This window comes from Lethenteron reissneri, chromosome 41 (genome assembly GCF_015708825.2).
Source record: "Lethenteron reissneri isolate LAM-NWPU_2019-01 chromosome 41, ASM1570882v1, whole genome shotgun sequence".
Taxonomy (NCBI): Eukaryota; Metazoa; Chordata; class Hyperoartia; order Petromyzontiformes; family Petromyzontidae; genus Lethenteron; species Lethenteron reissneri.
In genome coordinates, this window is record NC_083819.1 from 9,910,652 (window position 1) to 9,935,707 (window position 25,056).

The window sequence follows — 25,056 nt, forward strand, 5'->3', positions numbered from 1 at the left end:
GCAAAGATATCTTCTTTTTTCGTAACTCAAACATCTTAGAACGTCAACAGTAGTTGTGCTGTGACTGCCGAATGCCTCGTGGAACGTGGAATTTCCACCGCTCGATCAGCGCCGCTAGCAAACAAGCAACACTGCAATGCTAGTTTGAGCTGAAAGATGTTCCAAATTGCCTTTGACTTTAAGCCCAGGTCACCTGACTCCTTCTGGGTGTCTTACTCGCCTTCAGTGCCGTGTGTTTGATTAATTTAATGCGGCGTTTTACAGAGCACGAAGCATGGCTGGTGTAATTATCGCTCTAATTACTGTCAATTGAATAACGATCACTTCTGCAAGTGATGTCTTTGAGATGTCTCTCTTCATTTGCCTCAGTGTCCCCTGCTGATATATTATTAAAACATCCAGCTCCTACCGTGACATTATAAAAGCAAGGCATATTGTCCAGGTTTCGCAATTAAATTGCTAAATGGCGAACGTGAAGTCATTAGATGGTCAAAATTTGCACATCATCATCGCCGTTATTTTTATGCCAGATTGAGATCACTGAAAGTTCATCAATCGGTGACCTCTGACCAGAAAAACATCACATTTTTAGCATTTAATGGGGTTGAGGGCAGGTCGTATGGGGCCATCAACCGTGGGTCCCATTCTAATTAGACAGAGAGACCTTTCAAGTGAGCTAATGCTCACTCGGATCGGCCAAGAAGCTTACGCGGTGCAGGGCTGAGGTGGGCAGAGATTAAAACACGGCCCAATGTATAAGCAGATTAAGTCCCGCTGATGTGACATGGTGCTTCCGGAAGCCAGTTTAATATAGCCGGACTTAGTGACCCGCAGCTTTCATTTGCAACCTAAATATACATACGCACACACACACACACACGTGCACACGAGCGGTGTATTCATAACAGACTAGGCAGCGCATCAGTTGAGAGGATTGATCTCAATCTGAAGGTTCAAATCCTGATGGCGGATGGGGGGGGGGGGCAGTCAGACTCAGTGTATCATTATCTTAGGTTCGATGCCACTCTGTGAGAAGTCAACGGTGGAGGTTGAGCAGATGAGTCGGCCTCCGTCAAAATAATTTTTTGGGATCCACACCAACAGAGGAGTGCTGCCTTCTGAAGTGTGAGTAAGAAGGCACTCTTAAGTGTTCATCTTTTGATCAATGTATGCAACTACTAACAGGAAATGCTTCCAACAATAAAAAAAATCCATTACGTAATAAACAATAAATGCCCTATCGGTCAATTGATTTAAGGTTGTGACAGGGGTTTTGCACAGTAGTTGGCGACACCGTAAATTTTCCTACATATTAACTTCTCATTGTCTGGAGTCGCCCGACCAAAGGAGTTGTTCGATGAACTTACCACAGTCGTTCTGGCTCAAGTAAGTTAAAATTTTCCGCACAAATATGTAGCCATTCAATTGTTTGTGCATGAGCAGACACTTCAACAATTGGTAGGTGGCCAACACAACACCCGGCCACCTTTGTTTTCCTGGTGGCGATGTTTACACACCGCCCAAGGTACTCATTTGAGGCCGAGTCGACCTAGTGGAGGCTCAGGAATGGTTTAGATAATTATCACTGGTGTTGGCCATGAGCGGGAATTTAACTCAGGTCGACGGGTTTGTAGCACAGCACGCGAACTACTGTGCCACCACTCTCCACCTGAATATTTACATAAGATAAATATCCCCCCGTACATCCTTAACACACTTTTGGGGAAAGTGCAGTTAGCGAGCACCTATGAAGGCCGGAACGGCACACGAGGTGGTGGTGTGTGGCCAGCACCATACCCGGCCACCTTTGTCTCCCTAGTGCCAATGTTTTTACACATCGCTCCAGGTACTCAATTGGGGCTGAGTCAACCTAGGGGAGGCCCAAGACCAGCTCAAATAAACGTCATTGGTGTTGTCTGTGAGCGGGAATCTAACTCAGGTCGCTGGGTTCGTAGCGCAGCGTGCTAATAGCTACGCTACCGCTCCCCACATGTACGTACGCGCGTACACACACACACGTACGCGCGCACACACACAAACTGCACCTCGGCCACTCTCTCGAGCAGCGGCTCCAGCCAGTGTTCATTGCACTCGCAGTGACTGTCCAGGAAGGTGAGGATGGCGCTCTCCGCGATGTCGGCTCCCCGCACTCGCGATCGCATCAAACCTGGGCAAGCACACACACGTACGCACACACACCACACAAACAAAGATAAAGTGCTGTTAAACAAGCACCTACGAAGACCGGCACGGCGCACGAGGTGGTGGGTGGCCAGCACCACGCCCGGCCACCTTTGTCCCCTAATGGCGATGTTTACACACCACACCAGGTACTCATATTTGAGGTTGAGTCGACAATGGGAAGATCCGGGTCAGGAAGGGTCTTGTAGAGTTTTTTTTTTGTTCCCCGTGATTTGGCTGCGATGATGACCCACCACCGCCCCAGGTCACCCAAGTCAATCTTGCCTCTCTGCGATGCCACCACGAGAGAGATTCACACACCTCGTGATTCCGCTCAATGGCAATTGTCCGACTTGCTTCAAGCGGCATGTCGTATATTCTCTGAAGTATTGAGGCTTTCTCTTTATGTGGATGTCCCTCTCTGTTTGTGGGTTGTCCCTCTGTGTGTGTTGCTTTGTGTCTCTCTCTCTGTGTGTGTCTCTCTCCATGTGTATCTCTTGCTCTTGCGGGTTTTTGTTCCTGTTGCCCGGCTCTCTGACATTGACATACTAATCTTCTTATTGGCACAACCCCCGGTTGCTGGAGCCATCTCACATTGACATGCTAATCTCTTACATTTACATTTACGTACAAATTCCTTCTCTAGCTCCGCCAACTTACCCTTGGGTTGGGCCCACCAAAATCCTATATAACCTCTTGTTGCAGCAGCTCTTTCTCCTACGTCAGCAGTTTTCCTGCTGTGTTTGTTTCACCTGATGACGGTTGCTTGTGTTGCGTTCGAAACGTCGTGATCTATAAATTTTCTATCTACGTGACTTTACCGAAAGAACCAGAGTACTAAGACTAGCTAGGCCTCTACAGAACTCCGTGTTTGTGTAAACCTTTCCTTTGGGGCTGTAGCAGTGTCTCTTAAACATAAGTAAAACAATTTGTTGGGTCTCAACTCAACCCATCGTCCCCGTCGGGTTGATAAAATGAACATTCCCCTTGTGGGCAAAGTCAACAGTGGTTATAGTAATAGGTTTTTACCCTTTTATCTGGCAACAAAACTGACACCTTTTTACAAGGGATCATGTTTGAATTAACCACAACACTTGTGATCAAAATGCAAACAAAATTCAACAGTGGTTGTTCCAATACAATGGTCCGGGCTAACACAATGGGCATGTGGAGTTTTTCACCGCCAGCTCAACACACCAAATACTCAATGAATCCCACCCATCTGGCTCTGGGTCTTTCCCCGTGGTTTCAGTCACCAGTGATTCGTGGATTAGGCCACGTAATGAGCTGTGCCACATTTGTGCGTGAAAACCCTGCAACCACCCGCTTAATGCGCCAAATATTACGGTTTAAGCTCACAACGGTAAGTTGAAGAACAATTCTCGTAACTAAATTTACAATTTAAATACGAAACAGAAATTCGGCCGAACCCAAAAAGCCAATTGCCAAACTAAATTTGACATGCCGATTCAATGTCCCCCAGAATTACAAGGTCTGTGCAGTCTACTCATGCGCTGTGGCTGATGGTAAACATGGTGAAATATCGAGAGGCAGTTGGGTAGGAGACCGCAAAATACTTAATACAGTAAAACCTTGGATTGCGAGCATAATTCGTTCCGGAAACGTGTTTGTAATCCAAAGCACTCGTATATCAAAGCACTCGTGTATCAGTTGTGATCACGTGACACTCGGCAGACAGAACGTATACACGTACTACTTGTATTGCAAGACCTCGCTCGTTTATCAAATTAATATTTATTTAAACATTTTGCTCGTCTTGCAAAATACTCACAGACCAAGTTACTCGCAATCCAAGGTTTTACTGTAGTACTTTACATTTTTATAGTGTTAATCATGCTAATAGTATCCCATAATGCTGTACCATTAATAATATATAAGGACCAAATTCCATTTACAGCCACTACCAAGCAAATGAAAACCCTACAAGCAAGCAAAATAAAAAATAGATAAACAAATTAAGAAATGGCACCAACATCAAAAGCATAAACAACAAAAAAGCTTGATAAATAATAAAAGGTTTTACCCTTTCAGGCAATAAAACAGGTGTTAAGATGTTCAAACACTGTTTTATTACCAGAAATGGTAAAACCTATTATTATTTTTCATAATTTGATACTAGCAAAAACGTCCCACGCTACCATCATTAAGTAGGTCCTGAATTTTGTTATTATACACGGTTTTGTCCATGATGACCGTGGCATTGCCCTTGTCAGGTGAGAGGATGACGACATCGTCCCTCTTTTTCCAATTGAGATAACTCGAAACGCTCCTCCTTACTGATGTTGCTGACTGGTATCTTAGCGCTTTTGAGGGTTGCAGCGATTTCAGATCTTGTCACGTCTGCAGCGATGTGTCCCAAACCCTTAAGCGCTACATCGACCAGGGCAATAAAGTCATCCACTGGTATGCACTGTTTCACCTTTTGGTGTTCTCTAGTCTGACACTGGTTAGACTAGGTCATGAAGAAGGCTGTATCTAGCGTAGGCCAAACAGTTTCAAAGACAATGCTTATATTATCAGAGCATGTTTGTTTGCATGTTCACCACAAGTACGTGTAGTTAATGCAGACTTCACTCATTGCAAAATGTTTCTATTTGTTGTTTGAACATCTTAACACCACCTGTTTTATTGCCAGAAAGGGTAAAACTTATTATTATTTATCATACACAACAAAGGTCGACTACACGTCCCAAACCACAGTCCTAACTTCCCAACGAAGCCAGGAAACCTTCAGAGGAGGGGGAGGAGGGGGGGGCGGTGGTGTGGGGCCAAAAAGTTAACGACTCATTTGGACCAATCGGTCCAATGTCCAGAAAGTGATCACCTCCTTTTCAGCGTATGCCTGGATGAATAAAAAGGCCTCTAAAATAATGAAATGACGGGAGTTGTTTTTTGTCGGTTGTGGAGTGGCCGGGGTATTCCAGACCGCAGGGGCTGCGCATGAGCAAGTGGCAACTTGTCCATCGGCCGTTGGCGAGGTGCGACGGCCTCAACGGCACCGGCCAAGATGAACTCTTGACCTTGCTCTTCGTCCCTGGGAGGTAGAGAGTGGCTCAACGCGCTGGGTGTTTGACGTTAGGAGGCACTGACCTTCACGCTTCTCGTTTCTTATCGTCTTCACCTTTTCGATTTTTGCCAACAGCTTCCCATCTTCGGCTGAAACAAAAGCGCAAACACGGCAATGCAATCGCGCAATTGATTGTCGGCGCACACACACACGCACGTGACAACACACAATGACACACCGCTCACACTTAATCAATCACAAAGACAAGGAACTCCCATATACACACATACTTACTCTCACATACGTAAACAAGAATTACAGACGCAGAGCTCAAAGACCCCCCCCCCCCCACCCGTAGAGTCTACACGAACTTCTAGAGCAAGTGCTGTTAGCGAGCACCTATGAAGGACAGCACGGTGCACGAGGAGGTGGTGTGGCTGACCTCAGGCATTAATTTCAGGTTGAGTCGATCTAGAGGAAGCCCAGAACCGAGTGCAGATAACCACCACTGATGATAGCCAGTCAGGAATCGAACTTGGGTCTTAAGGTTTGGAGCACATGGCATCAACAACCACGCAACCGCTACCCACACACAGCACATACACAACCATAAAACACGTGCATACACCAAATACGATTAAATGCCACTCACACACATGTACTCACACTGGCACACATACATACGAGATGCACACATCCCAACAAAGACAAAGATTTCCCATATAGCCTTAACAGACTATTGGGGCAAGTGCTGTTAACGAGCACCTATGATGGCTGGCACAGGACATGAGGGGGGTGGGTAGCCAACACCACGCCCGGCTGCCTTTGTCTCCCGAGTGGCGATGTTTAGACATCGCATCAGGTACTCATTTGAGTCTGAATCAACCTCGGGGAGGCCCAGGACCGGTTCAGATAATCGTCAGATAATTGTGGTGTTGGCCGTGAGTCGGAATCGAACTCTGGTCACCAGGTTTGCAGCGCAGTGCACTAACCACTGTGCCACCGCTCCCCAATACACACACGTTATGTATATTTGCATGCTCGTCGCTGATTATATCATCCATAAAAAAAACTGTGTGCATGTGTGTAAATGTGGCACATTAGAACAGCTATTACCAGCCAGCTGGTGTGAAGAAAAACATTATGAGAACAGTTGGGTGCTAAATCGTTGTGTAAATTTAACGGCAGCTAAATGTTGATAAAGCATGGACACTGGCAGAGAGGGCGTAGGCCTAAGAAGCCGATAGAAATTAAAACGTTTCTCCATGTTGTGTTTGGTTGTTCGTATGTAGGTTGAACTTCTTTCGCACCGTACGTAGCCAACCGTGCAAATCGGAGGTGTAGAGGTAAGACAATATACTAAACACAAAAGCAGTTCTAATTATGTGCGTGGTTTCACATCCTGGACACTGCTGCTCTATCAGTAATCCTGCTCCACACATAGCAGACTAGAGAGCCTGGCAGGGTGATATGGCCTCGCGTGTTCTCTGTCTGATGCAGAATTTCTCAATTCTAACTAAACTACAAAACTAAAGTTCTTATATTACCAGGTAAGGCCCACTGAGCTCTATAGCTCTTTTTCATAAGCCACCTGGCCACTATTGATAGCTCAACGAAGTGGCTTAACACGTGGGAAAATTCTAGCGGCCAAATACTCTAAACGCGTGTTTATAAATGTGGAGGGAAAAACCGAAAGACCCGGAGAAAAATCCACGCGACCACGGGAAGAGAGAGAGACACGCAAACTCCAAATATACAGCAGGCACCAGAGTCGGGATCGAACGCACGACCTCCTGCATACCAGGCATGGTAGTTAACATCTGGCCACCATGCCATCAACTCTCTTAATCAGATCTCAGTAAGCAAGAGTTTAGCCTGATTAGTTCTTGAATGGGTGGGCACCAGGTGTTGCCGGCATGTGGCTGTGAGAGGCAGCCAAGAGAAGGGAGTGTTAAGTGTCATTCTTTTATATGTGTAGAGCTTTTCCTTTTTTCTCCCATAAGCTTAACATTAATTCACGCTGTCGAGCACACATTCGAATACAGGACTCTCAGTCTATAGACCCAGCTAGGACTGTCAACCCGAATTCCTGAATGTTAATACAAAATATGGACGGTGACAGCCCATATTCAAAAATAGATGGCATGATTCTTGTATCATGGGACCTCCTTTGACAGTACTACAATATAAGAATAGGTTTTTCCCGTTTTTCTGGCAACAAAACAGGTGTTGAGATGTTAAAACACCAAACTGAAACCGTTTACAAGGAATCATGTCTGCATTAACCACAATACTTGTGGTCAGGATGCAAACAAAAACAATTTTTGTTGCCAGAAAAAATGGGAAAACCTATTCTCATATTGTGGTACTGGCAAAGGAGGTCCCATGATGTAGCTGCTCACCTTGACCTCTCATTACTCTGATTGTGCATTGTCTTTGTGCTGTACGCCTTTTCTAACCCTGTTTTGAGACTAGGCAAAAAGAAAGCTGTCTCTGGTGTGGACCAATCAGTTTCAAAGACAATGCATATATTATCAGAGTACGTTCTTTTTGCATTCTGACCACAAGAATTGTGGTTAATGCAGACATGATTCCTTGTAAAAGGTTTCAGTTTGGTGTTTTAACATCTCAACACCTGTTTTGTTGCCAGAAAAAAGGGGAAAACCTATTCTCATGATAATTGTAATTGGTATTATTGCGACACCCACAGATGGCAAATCACTAGCAGCCATGATGCCAGAACTGGCTCATTGCCCCAACCCTCGGTCACAAAGTCATTCTGACATTCCGCAAGTTACACATGCCGTGCGCCCTGTGGTTTGATGACGCTTGGTGCAAATTTTATTAACACAGTGGCTGCCCTAATTCAAGCGCAGAACAATCACAGCATTACCAGCGCCACACTTTCACACGGCCATTGCAAGTTCCCTCCGAGTCACAAGGCCGGCTCGCCAACTGCCAAGACTCAACAGTTGTGAAAATGTAAAACACAAAATCGAATTACAGTCCCCCGAATGTGAGCTGACCATCCGACCATGTAAAGGAGACGTAGCTTTCGGAGAAAGAAGATGTATATATTTTAAAACCTCTCCATCGCATATCAAACGTTGGCATCAGATGTGCCTGCAGGGCTAAAATTATGCTCGAGTCGGCCTCATTTAGCGACGGCGTCGATGGGAGTTTTGTGCCGGCAGGGAATCTGCTGCTCTGACAGTCCCCCCCCCCACCCGACAGCCTCGTTCAGCCACAGTCTTCAACGTACAGCAGCGGTGAAAGAAAAACATGTTTTACTCTCAAGAGTATTTAATCAATGAGTCACCACCACGTTAGCCACGCCATAAAAATAGGTAGGTCATGTACCGTAATCCCTATGAGTAAGGCTTCAACCACTTCACCTACCATATATGGGTGAGTTCTATGACCAGCGAGAGTTCTCCACCGCACCAACAACTCCTATGTCTGTCCCATTACATGCTATCGGCGAGACCTTCAATCGGTCAGGCTTCGCCTCTCTATCCGCACCTACAAATAGCAGTTGGCTATGTACGGTGTGAAAGAAGTTCAAGCACATACGAATATTTCTTAGGACATCTGATTAGTGTGATTTCAACGATCTATCCACAGTGCATGAGTTGGTTCAATTATTTAATATCAGTAGGAATTCACCGATTCAACCACAACACCTTAGGTCTGTCCCCGTGACCTCCAATGAGTGAGTTGCGGAGCAACCACATGTAACTCTGCCATGCACCAAGCCTGACACAGACCGCGTGGTGAGATTCAACGCCACTCAGCGGTGGTGGTGGTGAACGACGGTTGTGTCGTATTGTTCATCCAGACAGAATACACAACAGCCACATGCTGTTCCGTCACCAAGTGGCTCATGAGATGCGCCCGCCGTTTGTAAACATTGTCGGCAAAGCACATCAACAACTGACCTATTCACGAGCTAAGAATGGCTACTGTCCCCATTGGCAGTGGGGACCACTCTAATGTGATCACGAGTATCAATAATTCTTTGCCAACAATTGAACCTTATGGGGGGACCCCGGGGGCCCGAATAAACGGAAGTCAAAATCGAAAATAATTTATTTATTTTTGGCGACCCCGTCCCACCGTGCACATAAACGCCGCGACCCACCTGGCGCGGATCATTCTGTTGTCATGTCGTCCAAGCGCAGCAGCGAGGACGAATGCGCACAAGAGCTGTACAAGCGAATGCACTCCATGCTTGGGTATGGGCAGGATCATAAGTCTTATCCAAAGCTGCTCAAACTGCCTACACGACTTAGGTCCTTTATTTGTCATCACGGTATGCACAATACAGTGAAACTACTCTCTTATCTTCATTATTATTCGTGACCTACCAATGTCTGCAGGCAGGATCAATCGATGACAATCCTATTACCTGCAGATATTTAACAGATAAGACGCGTTGCACCGTTAATTCCTCCTGTTTGATAAGACTTCTCTTGTCCGTATGCATCTGTGCAGATAGGTGTTTTTTGCGGTTAAATCATAGTCCCCACATACCGCTCGTATCAATGCGGATAAGAGGAGTGGCGACCCACTACTCTGCAGAGTAACATTGGTATAAAGGCTTGTTACAATATGAACAGCGTATTGAAAACGCGTATTATTTTATGATCTGTTTACAAATCGACACTGAGAAACACGATGATTGACAGAGGGGTGTAAATTATGTTTTCGATAGTGTATTTAAATAGAGGTACTGCAGGTAAGTAGTTTTCAGTTTTAAAGGCATAGTTTAACAAGACAACACTTGCGAAAGCCGGGGGCTTATGGGACCCCAGGGTCCCGCCATAAGGTTAATTTCACCTCCTATACATTTGCCAAACACTATCTTCTTCTCCGTATTTTACGGTAATTATTTGTCTACCCACGACAGCGTAGTCGAGTCTCAATATTCGATTGAGGACGAGTCGGCCTACGGGAGTCCTATGCTGATATACCAATCACCACTGCGATTGTGGTGACCAGGAATTTAATGCAGGCTCGTAGTGCAGTGCGCTAACTACTGTGCCACCACTCTAAAGACAAAGAACTCCCCTATAGCCGTAAGAGACTGTTGGGAAAAGTGCTGTTAGCGAGCACCTATGAAGGCCGGCACGGCACACGAGGGGGTGGGTGGTCAGCACCATGCCCGGCTGCCTTCGTCTCCCCAGTGGCAATACTACACATCGCATCAGTAATCCATTTGAGGCTTAGGTGACCTAGGGGAGGCCCAGGATTGGTTCAGGTATTCATCACCGATGTTGGCCGTGAGCGGGAATCGAACTCGGATCACCAGGTTCATAGCGCAGCGCGCTATCCACTACACTACCGCTCCCCACTCCAAAGACATGTGCACACACACAAATAATAGCAGCCATTGACCACTAAGTGGCAGTAAAATCATCATAATGCAAATACTAGGCTTTCTTTCTTCATATGGAGACCGCGTGGCTTGCTGACTGTAGATCATGGGATAAAAAGGCATTATGAGTAGAGAGAGAGGGTCACTGATGGGAGGTCACAAGACAGACCAAGCTATTGTGCGTTTGGAAGCCAGGCCGACTGCTTATTATTCTCAATGAGCTAAATAAAGCCCCCCCCCCCCCCCCCCCCCGCTGCCGTGCTACACATGAATGGAGAAAGATGTTCCTCATTGCTTCACGACTGTTGGGTCACGTGCTGTTGGGGGGGGTCACCTGAGGACAGCACACAAGGTGACGGCGGAATCACCACTACGCGCACCTGGCCATCTTCCTGTCTCCTTCCTTGCCAACGTTGACAGCACCAAGTGCAGCACGTGTTCATTACAGGCTGAGTTGCGTTTAAGAGAGCCGAGGGTTTCTTGCTAAAGCACGTGACGATTAATAGATTAAGCAATTAAAACTCATTGTCCGGTTCACGATTCACGCATGCGGTCGTGTGTGTGTGTAAGGATGAATCGCTTACAATTTACACGGAACATCCGCAATTTGATCATGTAAAGTTTAACACGCAGGCTTTCGCGACCAATATCATCCATAATCGAGGTTTTTGTGACAACCCTTACTAGTTGGCTGTGTCGGGTGGTGGCGGGTTTAAACGACACATTTACATATTTACGCGATCTAACCCAAAAACCTCTATTATGGATAAATAATGTAAAATTTGAGTTCTAGAGCGAATGGGAGTGTACACGTGAGACGAAAGAAACGAGATACGACACGAACGAGGCGGTGAAAACATGAAAGATGATCTCGGCTCTGAATCCGAGCCCCCCATGTCATGATAATCCATGGAGCTGGCGGAATTGTTTGTTTATCGTGCACCACGTCTTTGTGTTTTGCACAAGGCCAGGAATTAAACCCAGTTAAGTGCAAACAAAACAAAGACACACACACATTCTGCATGCATGCATACATACATACATACAACAACACATACACACAACACATATACACATACAACACATATACACATACAACACATATACACACTCACACACACCCAGATAATTTTTACATACAATCAACAGACACAATCACAGCATACACACAAAGACAAAGATCCTCCATCTTATAGCCTCAACAGACTTTAGGGGCAAGTGCTATTAGCGAGCACCTATGAAGGACTGCACGGCACATGAGCAGACGGGTGACCAGCACCATGCCCGGCCACCTTTGTCTCCCCAGTGGCGATGTTTACACACTGCACCAGGTACTCATTTGAGGCTGAGTCGACCTTGGGGAGGCACAGGACCGGTTCAGATAATCGTCACTGATGTTGCACGGGAGCGGGAATCGAACTCGGGTCCCCGGGTTCGTAGTGCAGTGCGGTTGGCGCGCTACACTACGAACCCAGCGACATACAAAACAAAGACCTCCATACAGCCTACACACAAACTAAAAACACTAAGCACACACACCAACACCAACAGATGATAAGCATAAGCATACACACAATAACCACACAGACAAAACACATTCTTCAAATGCACAACACTAGCATGAAATACACATGCACAAAACACACACACATAGCACAGTCTACACACTACGAAACGACCACACAACGCACACGAAAACACGCAAATACAGACTTGGGACCCAATTCACATGTTTGCAAACGTTCCCCTTTCATCCAAAGCGCGCCAATGATGTCTATCACCGCCAACGATGGCGCAAGCCGCCAAGGAGGACAAGATATTTCTGGGCCACTTTGCCAAGAGTGTCGGGGTGCTTGCAGCTAGGTGAGAACAAGGGGAGCAGTGAAACTAGTGCCGGACCGCTGGCTACTACTCACGGTCATCGCTGTAGTCGTCCACAAGGATGATCTCGCGGATGAGGTGTGCGGGACTCTTGTTGAGGACACTGGAGCATCGTGGGGGAAGAGAAGACGGGACCAGGCAAGGGTGAGTCGATTCAACAAAAACTAAACTATTGTTTTATTTTACCAGGTAAGGCCACGCTGGGCTATGTAAGCTCTTTTTTCAGAAGCGACCTGGCTGTCAGAAATGATAGCTCAACAAAATGTGGCTTATCATCGTGTGGAGATTTATATTCGCCAAATATTCTGAACGCACATTGATTATAAATGTGGGGGGAAAAAAACCAGAGGACCTGAGAAAAAATCCATGCAACTACAGGTAGAACTTGAAAACTCCAAATACACAGGCATCAAGGTTGGAATCGAACCAACGACCTCCTGCATAGCAGGCGAGATAAGTAGGATGGGAGTTGGGCTGGGATACAGCTCAAAACCATGGCCATGATGCAAAACACCGGTGCCAAATACTTTTTGGCTAGTCATCGGACAAAGATGGGCTTCTGCGGCCGTCCGGATCGTTCATCTTTCAGATATTAGGAAGCCACTTGAGCTATGCACTTGTAAATCTCGATTGAAAACTAACTTCGTTAGAAATACTTTTTGTGTTAATTTTGTTGTCATTTCCCCGCACCTCCGATTAGCACGGTTGGCTCCGTACGGTGCGAAAGAAGTTTAACTTACATGCATACATCCAATTGCCAGAGCTGCTGAGCTCCAAATGTGAGGTTTATTTCCTGAAATCACCATTATCCCATAGCCATATGTCATAAGATTACCACCCCTCTCGGGTGGGTAAAATGGGTACAAAATCCACTGGAAAATAAACATGATAAGTCTGCGTTTTCAATCAGACTCGTTAACTGCGTCTCTTACTTGTCGGTCATGTGTCGGTCTTAGTGGGGAGTTTCAGCCATTGGCACACGCTTGAAGATTTTCGTCCACTCATAGTAATCATTGATGGAAAAAAAATTGACAATTTTTTTTCCATCGCTCATTTCGTAAATAAATTTCGTAAACACCACAAGCCGAGGAGGTGAGGTCGCGTGGGCGAGCGTGGGCGAGTGAGTCAGCGAGCAGGCAGGCGAGCGAGCGAGCAAGTGAGTGAGCAAGCGGGTGAGTGGTGTCAGTACCTGACGACGGTGCGGAGCAGGGTGGAGCGCGCCTCGTTGTGGAAGGTGATGATGACGCTGGTGGCCGGGAGGCTCGGGCCCCACGTTTGGTACCGACAACTACAGGGAGAACGACGACAACAGACACACACGCAAGCACACGCGGTGATCAGGTGGGACAGGGGGCTCGTTCCGGGTCCCCGTATTGCAGCTGTGTTTGGGGTCATTTCCAAGCGTAATTGTGTCTAATTATATCCGCAATTTCAGTTAACAATGCTGCTGTGTTTGTAATTATAAGTGACCCCAGGTCTGGACACCACCACAGAGGTTCTGGGTTTGAATGCAGGTTCCAGCCACTTGTGGTTAAACGACATTCTTAAGTGAAGATTTTGATTGTCTCGTAGTAGTTTCCTATTGTTGAACAAGATGAAATCCACGATGTTAAATTTGTCTTTCCACAGAAATGTGGCTTCTTAGAGCTGAGGATATTACACATTTTGGTTACATCAGCGTGTGATGTACACTCTTTGCAGGACATGTAAATGATGTGACCTGAACGTTGATAAAGTAGCCTCATGAAGTGGCGTCAGAACAAACTCATTCTGTGATAACATCTTCCAGGACCGTTCTCAGACACAGGATGGGTCGCTTCTCACTGTAAGGGCTGCAAATGTAAAAATATTGATCTGGACATGCCACTGATTATTTGTTAACAGCAAACACAATCACGATCTTCCTTGATGTGGTGGCAAAATCACTACTGCACTTGTGCCAGACGAGGTGGCTCTTTAAGGCCACAAGAATTGGCGAAGGCTCGGTGGAAGTAGATTCAAGGGACAGACCCATGTATCATGGTTAATGAGCCAGGGTGGCGAGAAGATGGACCACCCACACTTCCCACGACGATTTACGTGTTTAATGTTCTGTACATTGTTTTGAATGGGGCACACACCTCAGATACCCGAGTGTCACACATACGAACACGCGCACGCATGCACGCAAGCAAGCAAGCACACGCATACACAACAAGACATGACGTACCACCCCGCAGAGTCAACGCAAACTGTCAGGGCAAGTGGTGTTGGAAGTTTGTAATTAATTGGTTATTGTGTACTTAGGTTAAGGCAAAGCACAGCACATGACGACGTGGTGTGGACAGCACCACACCAAGCAACCTTTGTCTTCCCAGTGCTAACATTCAGACCACACACCAGGCACGATCGACGCGAAGGCCCACTGGAAAAACACACGTCCATTTAGAAGGGTGGCAAGATGCTAACTACCACGCCTGGTATACAGTCGGTTGTGGGTTTGATCCAGACCCGGATGCCTATATAATTGGAGTTTGTATGTTCACCCAATGGTTGCGTGTATTTTTCTCCGGGTCCTCCGTTTTTCCCCTCCACATTTAGAAATACGCGTGTGCAAGCAGAGACCATTAACGGTGTTTTGCAAACCACATGCAAATGTTGCCTTCTAACAAACGATGCCAATTATACTGAACCAGTGAGAAGGTTCAATCCAAATAAAACACAAACTCATCCGATTGTGACTCTGAACTGCGTCAGTTCACTCGTTCCTAGCCTATTAAACGCCACAGGCTCTCACCGTAACCTTGGCTCGATGCAAAAAAACGTGTTAACCCTCATCCATTACAACTCTAATACCCGTGCCGTTTTGTGTTCGGCCACTTGAGGTTTTGGGCCATGGGTTTCAGTTGAATTGATTAGGATTTACCCTGTGAGCCATTGGCTCACAGGGTAAACCGTAACAAACAATAAAATTACAAGATACACCTAAAATTCATTGTACACAAATTTGAACATCACATACGTAAACAATAAAATCCTACAGAAAAAGCACAACCCGTCCATGGGGCCCTGTGCTCAGCAATTGCGTTTAAATAAAAATAAACCCGAGCCAGGGTGGCTCCAGCAGTAAAAAAAAATTGCATGTTCTCCTATACGTCAACATCAATAATCAATTACAGATGTTTTTGGCCATCAACTCAGTCCAATAAATCACAATCTGACTCCCCACCCACCACAGTGGTTCTTCTCATTCATTAGAAACGAGACGTTTCAGCTGAACCATGCCGGTCAGTGGACCGTGGCTAACATGCATGGGATAGGATTTACATGTGAATGAAGAGGACCAGCCTGACAAGGAAATCCGGAACTGGATGAGGTTTGGGGAACATGAATTGGAGTCTATCAGAGTAACACCAAGAAGCTAGGTGACTCTATCCCCACCCAGGTAAATGCTCTCGGTCAGGTCAGCTTGTAACTTGGCCATGAGTAGGTTGGAAAGGTGGCACAGTGGCCAGCGCATTGCACTCCGAATCAGACGACCCATTCACGGCTAACATCAGTGGCGAGTGACACCTGAACTTCGTCAACCCGCACTGACCATTGTATGGTCAAACACCCCCCCCCCCCTATCCATTAGTGGATTTACAAAGGGTTGCGTATCAATAAAAAAAACATTCAAATGTACTATTACTATTTTTATAGATTAAACATAGTGTCAAGTCACGATGCAAAGAAGCATTGTTCCAGGACTTGAACAGTCAATGGAGATTGGTGGCAGATAACACCAAGAAGTAGAATTTTGCCTCTCAGATAACCCTGGACGGACACAGCGCCATGTAACTCCTGTTAGTTCTCTAACATGGGTTACAAGTTTTGTTAATTAAAAAAACAGGGTTTAGCATCACTGCAATGACATTAATATGCGATGGAATGATGCCACAGTGAAATCACTCTGGTGCGGTAACGGGTGTGCTCAAACATGAGAGACCGAACGATATTCCCCTGTTCCTGACGACGACTGCTTGTGTTGTGATCGAAACGTTGTGATGTTCTTTTTATTTTTAATCACTTTATTTCATTTTTATATTTTATTGTTATTATTTTTTATATGTACGTGACTTTACCGAAAGAACCATAGAATATGATATTCCTGGACCCCATCGTCATTATTTTTACCAACACTTATTTTACGCAGGACGGCCTCATCGAGTTATTGTAGGTCGGGCCCTGCCAACGTTTCGCGGCGATTGCTGTGCATATTCCAAATGAGTCATTTGCGAGTAATTTTTTAGTCAACTTTGGCAAACATGGACCATGACGCCAGCACACGATGATCCTACTCTTGTTGTGAATTAGTGTTAAGCAAGTCGACTTCTTCATTACCGACGCTTCATACTTCTCAGAATCAGAATCTTTATTTAGTCTGCAGGAGGAATTAGCTATGAAGCTCTTTTTCACGGATGTCCAGTCATGGGTGGGTCAGCAAACGTGCGTTGCGCAGCCCAGAATACACAGATCCCAGGAAAACATCTTCAACAGATTAATTTTTTGGGTTGCAACTTAATATTGCAACATTTCTGTGCCATCGTGAATGGCCAGCCACACACTGCACACGTCTCCGTGACCCTGCGGGAAGATGCCAAACGTAAAGAATTGCTGCGGATGGTGGTGCTTATGTAGAGAACGGTACAACGAGTGGGCATCAGAGCGTTGCGCTGTGAGCGGCTGTCATTTGACCAGGCAGAACCCACAAAACGCCTACACTGGATTTTAACCCAATTTAAATATCACGGGCATCTGAAACCCAGGATCTTATCGACGCTGCTCAAGTGTTTCCGACACGGCCATCGCAGACTCCGCCCTCGAAGCCAAACCTCCGTGCGTACGTGAGCACTCGATCGGGTTACGCTAAACTAAAGGGCAATACAAACAGATCGAGGGGTGAGATGAGGAGCATCCTGCACAGAAGCCTCTTGCACTTCTTGCGTAATGCAGGACGCTCGTGCGGCGCCGAGTGCAAGCTGTGCCACCACTCCACGCGGGGAGCCGCGTTACGCAACCCCCTCCCCCCTCCTGGGCCACCTGTGGGTCACATCTCACGAGGTGGCAGCTGCTCGCAGCACAGCGCTCCAATGTCCACTCGTCTCTCCGCCACTTGTCTCTCCCCACCTCTCAGCACTCCGCCTCTCAGCAGCCTCCGCAAGGGACGTAAGCAGGGAGGGGTAAAGGTTAGATGCCATGGTGGCAAAATGTCAACTACCTCACCTGGTATTTAGAGTATTTGGCTGCGATACATTTCCATGTGACAAGCCACTTCGTTTGTGGCTGGGTCACTTCTGAAAAAGATCTATATGGCAGCTCAGTGGGCATTGCCTGATAAAATAAATAATAGTTGATAGTTTGTTTTTAAGTTGATAGTTTGAATTACCCTTCACAGGTGATTTTCGGTACTCGGAGTGCTCTGCTGCACGGTGGGATTAGCGGGACAGGCGCCCCGCTCCCATTTGCGAGCCAATCACAGCTTAAGGATGTGGCGAGGAAAATCTGCCACACAGCACCATGATGTCAAATTGTATTCGGAGTAAAAAAAAAAATTCTCAATTCGTTCGTTCTATATATGTTGAACTTCTTTCGCACCGTACGTAGCCAAACCATACTCATCGGAGGTGCGGGATTAGAATCGCAGTGCTCGCAAAATCACACGGTGCTCGTATAATACGGCCCTCACACAAAGTGAATCTCACAATCGCCGAGTGGGAACCGCAGGCAAGCTGGAAGGCTGCCGGGCGGTGAGCCGGTCCAAACAATTGTTGTGAAGTTCTCTACGTATTAAGAAGTTCAAATCCAATTCAAGAGTCGACGCTTGAATGGGATTTGAACTTGTCCAGAATGTGTATGTCCCTGTGTTCAAGCCAAAGGGCTAAGTACCTCTGACCTGTCCTGAATTTTAAAAAATCTATATCTTCTTGTGTCTTTTGCAACGTTTCATTCCATTTATGCCATGGGCGTCATGTCTTGAGATGAAGTGGCGATTCATAACTCGAGCAGAGCGGTCCCTGACCCCATGTGAGAAAACAGCCCACAAAAGGAGATACAACACAGAGATACTTTTAAGTTGATTGTTTTATCCGAGTGGCGATGGCTATGCACGTGGACTCTAAATCCAGCAATTTGGAGGCGAGGGTTAGTGGCTCACTACACAAATGTTGTGAACCGTCACTCCCATGGGCGACGAGGGGGTGACATACCCTGGCTGGCCAGGAAAAGGAAGTACAGCAAATGGCATAATCGCCATCTGGATGGGCATAAAGTGTCGCTCCCAATCGCGTGCCTGGGTTTTCTTCAATTTCCTCCAACTTGTATAATGAACACTCATCATTAATATTGTTGCAAACATTTAAAAAAGAGCCATAAAACCCAGTGTGGCTCTCCTGGATAATTAAGTAAATTACTTGTAAATAAATTATGATAATAATCATCCATGTCAGGGGAGAGAATCTCACACATGCCCTTGCCTACAGAGCAATGTTTACCGCATGGCAGTCAAACCAATATTTTAACTCACGGGGTTCAATTTAGCCAATTTAATATAAAAATCGAATTTAAAGATGGGGTTTTGTGCAACCTTCGGTGAATGGGCCAAGACCATCAACTCGTAAAACCTTGAGAACCCGGTGAAATCACAGGTGACAAAAACACGCGTTTGAACTCGGGGATTCAGTGGTGCCGGCTCAGTGAACCGACCCCTGCTGGGGCTGCAGTCACCTCAAACTGTCCTGAAATAAATCTGTAAAATCGGCAATACCACGGTTTTTTGCCGCGTGTGACAACGGATTTTCTATGCACAAATGACCGCACGGAATATATATGTGTGTGTGCGTGCGTGCACTTGAGTCAGTGCTCGCTGTCAGTTGCAATGAAGGGAGAAAGACTGCAAAGGCAATGCCTGGGCCTGACAATACGAATAATTTCTGCCTAAAGGCTCCACCGGAGTAATAACCGTCCCTCAGCAAGCACCCCCCGTTATTAAAGTGCTCCATTGCCACAACAAGCATCCATTCTCAATCCACTGCTGAATGATGGCCTCTCTCCACTGTCATTGCCTCAAGCCCTGTTAAGCCACAATCCATCTCATTCCTATATATAAGCCATGTGATCAAAATGCAGCCTCTCATTCCATCACCTCCCCCCCGCGGCGTTTTGCGTGCGTTTCCATGCGCCAGCGGCTAACTTCGTTGGTTATCATCTCCCTTACAGAGAGACAGTCTATGTGAGCGCACGCATTTTTTTTTTAGTTCTGACCACAAGCAGCGTTTTTTTCTACTGGAGGGCAGCGCAGTGCAGCGACAAAGAGTGTCCATTCAAACTCGGCAAAGCGTGCTGGAACTCGTCAAATTCAAATTAAAATCCAAGAAGGCAGCGTGAGGGTTTTGTCATGCAGCCAGTGGTGGTGACAGGGCCGAGACAGTCAAGTTGGCAAACTTGAGAACTGCTGGACATGATGGACATCCGTGAAAAAGAGCTTTATAGCTCATGGGATTCCTCCAGAGTATATACAAATTGTGATTAATAATCGGAGGCTGGAACCCAGATTTGGACCCAGGATCTCAGTGGTGCCGGTTCTGTGTCTATGCCACACCCTTTACCTTCGAGTCCGTGAATGGTCACAAATTGAACTTACCTGGTAAGATAAAAAATTTACCCGTAAAAACAAAGTTTTTCACTATAAATCCTTTATATGCGTGGCATCGGTTTTATTTTATTATTCATTTCTGTTTTTCTTGAGTAAAAGTTTCATTTTTATCACATTGGTATTTTAAATTAAATATGAAAAAAAAATTCCTAAAAAGTGTCACATTTTTGAAAAAAAATTTCACGAAAATAAATTGTCATGCACAACGAGTCGGTGTGCAAAATGTCAGCTCGATTGGATCACGGGAAGTGGGTTAAAAAACGAGCAAAAGATTTGCACGGTCGTAAGCGCGCAAGCAAGCAAGCAAGCGAACTTAATATAAAGGATTTAAAAATAGCTTTGCTTTGTTTGTATATATATTAAAGTTACGTGTTTACCTTTCCTATACTTTGCACTCCTATTGCGTTTTACGAATGTTTGTTGTTATGACGTTCTCACCCACCCCTGACTGGACATCTACGAAAGAGGGCTTTATAGCTCATCGGAATCCTCCAGTAATAAATAAATATTCTGATTCTCTTCACCAACACCCTTGGCCACAAGTCATGATTTCTTCCTGCGATGTGTCCTGCACAAGCCCACTTTAAATAAAGGCTCTGTAACTCAATGGCTAATTGATTAATTACTTTTATTAACGATTTGAATGATGTCCTGTGTTCCTCTTTTGTCATTTCATAAATATTCTGATTCTATGGGAACCCCAATCAACTTCAAGGACAGTGCACATTATCAGAGTTATGTCTTTTGTTTGTATTATGACTGCAGGTATTGCGGTCTATGCAAACATGACTCCTTGTAAAAAGGTGTCAGTTTTGTTGCCAGATAGAAGGGTAAAAAAACAATTATCATATTCTGATTCTGTACATATCTCGTGCCAGCCCCCCTTTCCACTGCAAGGCGGTGACGGAGCTCGTGGCGCCCAGATGATGGGGGTAACCGGAAAGGCGAGCGCTCGATAATCCCCGGCAACTCACATGGGCACGGTTGGGGCTACGCACGCCGCGAAATAAGTTGTTCAACGTACAGCCCGTTCTCCTGTAACGTGTGTTTATTTTTAAGAACGGGAATCGGATATAACGCGCCGAATATATTATGGAACTTTTTTTTCATAACGCAGATGCGAATTGGATACAGCGCCATTGAGTGAACAGAACTACGTCGCGCGAGTAGGAATAAGCGGCTGTACGGCTGCCTCGGCGTAGTATCACACAAGGGGGGATGCTGCTGGATGCTTCTAGATGCTACCCACGCGCCTCGGTCTTTGTTCGGCCTGCGTACACCTCTCACGTGCTATCGTGCACTGTGCTTTACCCTCTGTTATACATTATTTATCATAACGCCATTTTTCCATGACGCGGTGTTCTTTAGGAACGCAACTACTACCGTGCTACAGAACAGACTGTAAGTACGTCCCTCCAACTTCGGTGCAGCTGGTCGCACGTCCCACGGAGGCTCTCTCTGCTAGGCTCGATGATCCCTGCCCTTTTAACTATCCCGAGAACAAGCATAGGTGACAAAAGCCTTTGCTGTTGCAGCACTAACGTTGTTTTTCCCCTCCCTTAACACCGTAAATCTTCCATGAAAAAAAACGGATAGTTCAACTTTAAAGTGCAATTTTATTGAGGGACTGTGTTTTCTTGGTGTGGTCTGGGACTGTTTTTGTTTTTTGTTTTGTTGCCTTGCCCTTGCCTCTAATTGGTGTTGAAAAATCGGCAGAAATTGATGTACTTACGCAAATTGTACTGAAATACTTTATTTTTATTTAGTGACCTGCTTAACTTTCAACTATACTTTGCACTCCCATCAGTTATCGTATTGTTTGCAATTGTAGCTTTCTGACCAGAGCCCCGACTGGACATTTGTAGCTCAGCGGATTCTTCCAGTCTAAACAAAGATTCTGATTTACTAGCGTTCCAAAACCCACCTCACCACTGGCGCCTTGCTGATTTCGCATCACACCCCCTTGACGTATTTCTTGCAGGGGCAGCTGCGGGGCGACCGGATGGGTTAACGCGCGTGTGTGTGTGTGTGCGCGCGTGCTTACGCACACGGGTGAATGAACCGATCGTCACTGGGCACCAAGGGCCACTTAGGGCTTTGTATCGCAGGGAGACATCGATCAGCAGAGGCTCCTAGAGAATGTTTTTTTCCACGGACGGGAAAAAAAACTGAATAACCTCGTCCGTGCTGGCAAACTGTGGCGAGATGTTAACTATCTCACCTGGTATACAGGAGGTCGTGGGTTTGATCCCGACCCTGACGCCTGCTGTATATTGGAGTCTGTGTGTCTCTCTTCCCGTGGTTGCGTGGATTTTTCTCCGGGTCCTCCGGCTTTTCCCTCCACATTTAGAATCAACTTTCATTTTTAGTATTTGGCGGCTATACATTTCCACATGAAAAGCCACATAGTTGAGCTATAATGTGTGGCCAGATCACTTCTGAAATAGAGCTATATAGCTCAGTGGGCCTTACGAGGTAAAAAAAATTTGTTTAAATATTTTATATTTATTGCATAACTTATACACTTAAATGTATATATAGTTAAGCTGCACCCGGTGCTTCTAAGGTACAGTAAAAACCCTCTCTATCCGCGAGGGTTACGTTCTTGACAACGCTTGCAAATGCATAATTTAGGAATACAGAAACCTTGTTGTTCCAATAGGAAAAATGTGGTTACGTTCCTGGTACGAGTGAACATTGCGGGTGGGGGGGGGGGGGACGTTTTACAATGACGACAATAATTACCTAATAAATAATAAATAACTACGTGTTTGTTTGTATTACCTTTGATAATGATGATTGGATGACGATGAAGGTGGTGGTTATGGTGAGGAATTCAAGAGGATGCCTCACTTGATGACTCCTCATCAAAACCGGGAGGACCCGGAGAAAAATCCACGCGGTCACGGGGAGTACATGCAATGGCAGGACGATAGGCTGAGTCAACCCCGACCACGGATGTTAATCGCACAAATATTTATTTGTCCAGATGATCCCGAGTGATTAATGCCGTACTCTATAAACACCGGGAGAGCCCTGCACAAGGGGGGGGGGGACCGTTTGGAGAATTGCTTTTGTAACGAACATCACGGCCGACAGGTGCGCCACGTACGCAGCCCTGCCGGGGGCGGAGCGTAGCCCGCAAGGTGAGAGCCACTGCGGCGCACGTTTTCTTCTAAAAATAACCCCCTCTCTGCTGCAAGAAAGCACGCAGGTTGTGCAAGTGGCTGGGTTGGTGGAGGGGGTGGGATGGGGAGGGGGATGGTAGTGGTGGTGCAGGGAGTTTGGAGTGAGAATGGGACGCACATTAAAGGGAATATATGCAGCAGAGCAGAATATTAAAGAGACACGGGCAGATGACATGGGCACATTGAATGGATTTGTCCTTGGATAAGGGGCATCGGGGGTGTGGTTTCGAAGGCACTGCGCCAAATATATTTTGGTGGTTTGTGACAGTGGTGTTGTGTGGCTGAATGGTGTGTTAGGAATGTGTAGGATGCTGCGATCTCGTGATGGTAATTACGCACGAACAAATGGTATGCTGAAAACACAAGATAGCATTCAAGGCCCCATAATCAAAGGGTTTTGGATCCTGGACACGTTTTGTATGAATCTAAAGCAACAGAGCAATTTATACATCCGCGTGTGCCAGTGTCCAGCTACAAATACACAAACATACATCCATTTATGCATGCGGTACTCCTTACACACATGCATATAGACAAAATCCCCCGTATAGCCTTTAACAGACTGTTTGGGCAAGTGCTGTTAAGCGAGCATATATGGAAGTCAACACGGTACACAAGGGCGTAGGTGATTAACACCACGCCCGGCCGCCTTTGTCTCCCCAGTGGCGTTGTTTATACAATGCACGAGGTACTCACTTAAGGTTGAGTCGACCTCGGGGAGGGCTAGGGCTGGTTCAGATATTTATTACCTGTTTTGTCTGTGAGCGAGAATCGAACCCGGGTTGCCGGATTTGCAGCACAGCGCACTAACCACTACACTCCCGCTCCGTACATATACATGTACACACACAGTACTGTATAGACAGAAATAACAGATAAGGCATGTGCTGTTAGCGAGCACCTATTAAGCATGGCGTGGCGCGCAAGAATATGGAGGCCGGCCACAGCACCACGTATGCCCAACCACTACTTTTGTTACGTGTCGGCGTTGATAACAGCACATCTGGTACTCATTTGAGGCCGAATCAATCTAGGAGAGGCTCAGATATCAATCTGGTATGGATAGCCATTGCCCCTGGTGTCGATGTGCATCATAGGTGGGGGGGGGGGGGGGAAGAACGTGGGTTGCTGGGTCATAGTTCAGCACCTCAGATGAGCACGGTTGGCTACATACGGTGCCAATAACCTTCAACATACATCTGTAGTGACTAACTTGGAGACGCTAAGAGTTGAAGGCACTTCTTTTATTCAACGAGCACCCTCAGCACAAGACACACCCTACGCTGGGACACACTCTTCTGTCGCTCGCTTATACACAACTCTACGTGGGCTGCTAACCGAGACAGCCAACTACCTACTTTTAGGTTTTTTTCGGTAAAGTCACGTAGGTAAAAATAAAAAATAAAAATAATAGAAATAAAATTCTTTTTTTTTTACCTACGTGACTTTACCGAAAAAACCTAAGAGTATGAATCCTTGCAGTCACGAAAGCTTCCAATACAGCCAACTACCGTCCAGCAGCGCAATGTCGAGTGAAGACGACAGCGACAATGGCGACGAGATGACAGCGACGATCTTCAACAGCACGACGAGGATCCAACTCCATACGACAGCCCCGAGCTCTCGCTCAGGGCCCCCTTTTATGCTCCCAGCGTGGCCTCGCTCCGCCCCGGCCACGCCTCCTCTCTAGAACCTACCAGCGGCTTCCCGGGCTTCCCCCACGTGCCCC

The 25,056-nt window shown here is 46.2% G+C and overlaps 1 protein-coding gene across 1 annotated transcript in view; it reads right to left on the reverse strand.

Annotated features, from left to right (window-relative positions):
* The window catches only part of LOC133352679 (polypeptide N-acetylgalactosaminyltransferase 2-like), a 74,097-nt gene that overhangs the window by 17,884 nt on the left and 31,157 nt on the right, over positions 1 to 25,056 (reverse strand). Inside the window, exons 4-7 of the mRNA XM_061568480.1 lie at positions 13,657 to 13,755; positions 12,503 to 12,570; positions 5,293 to 5,358; positions 2,046 to 2,167 (exon numbers count right to left, since the gene is read on the reverse strand). Coding sequence (XP_061424464.1) covers positions 2,046 to 2,167; positions 5,293 to 5,358; positions 12,503 to 12,570; positions 13,657 to 13,755 — 355 coding nt within the window. The remainder of the gene's footprint in view (positions 1 to 2,045; positions 2,168 to 5,292; positions 5,359 to 12,502; positions 12,571 to 13,656; positions 13,756 to 25,056) is intronic.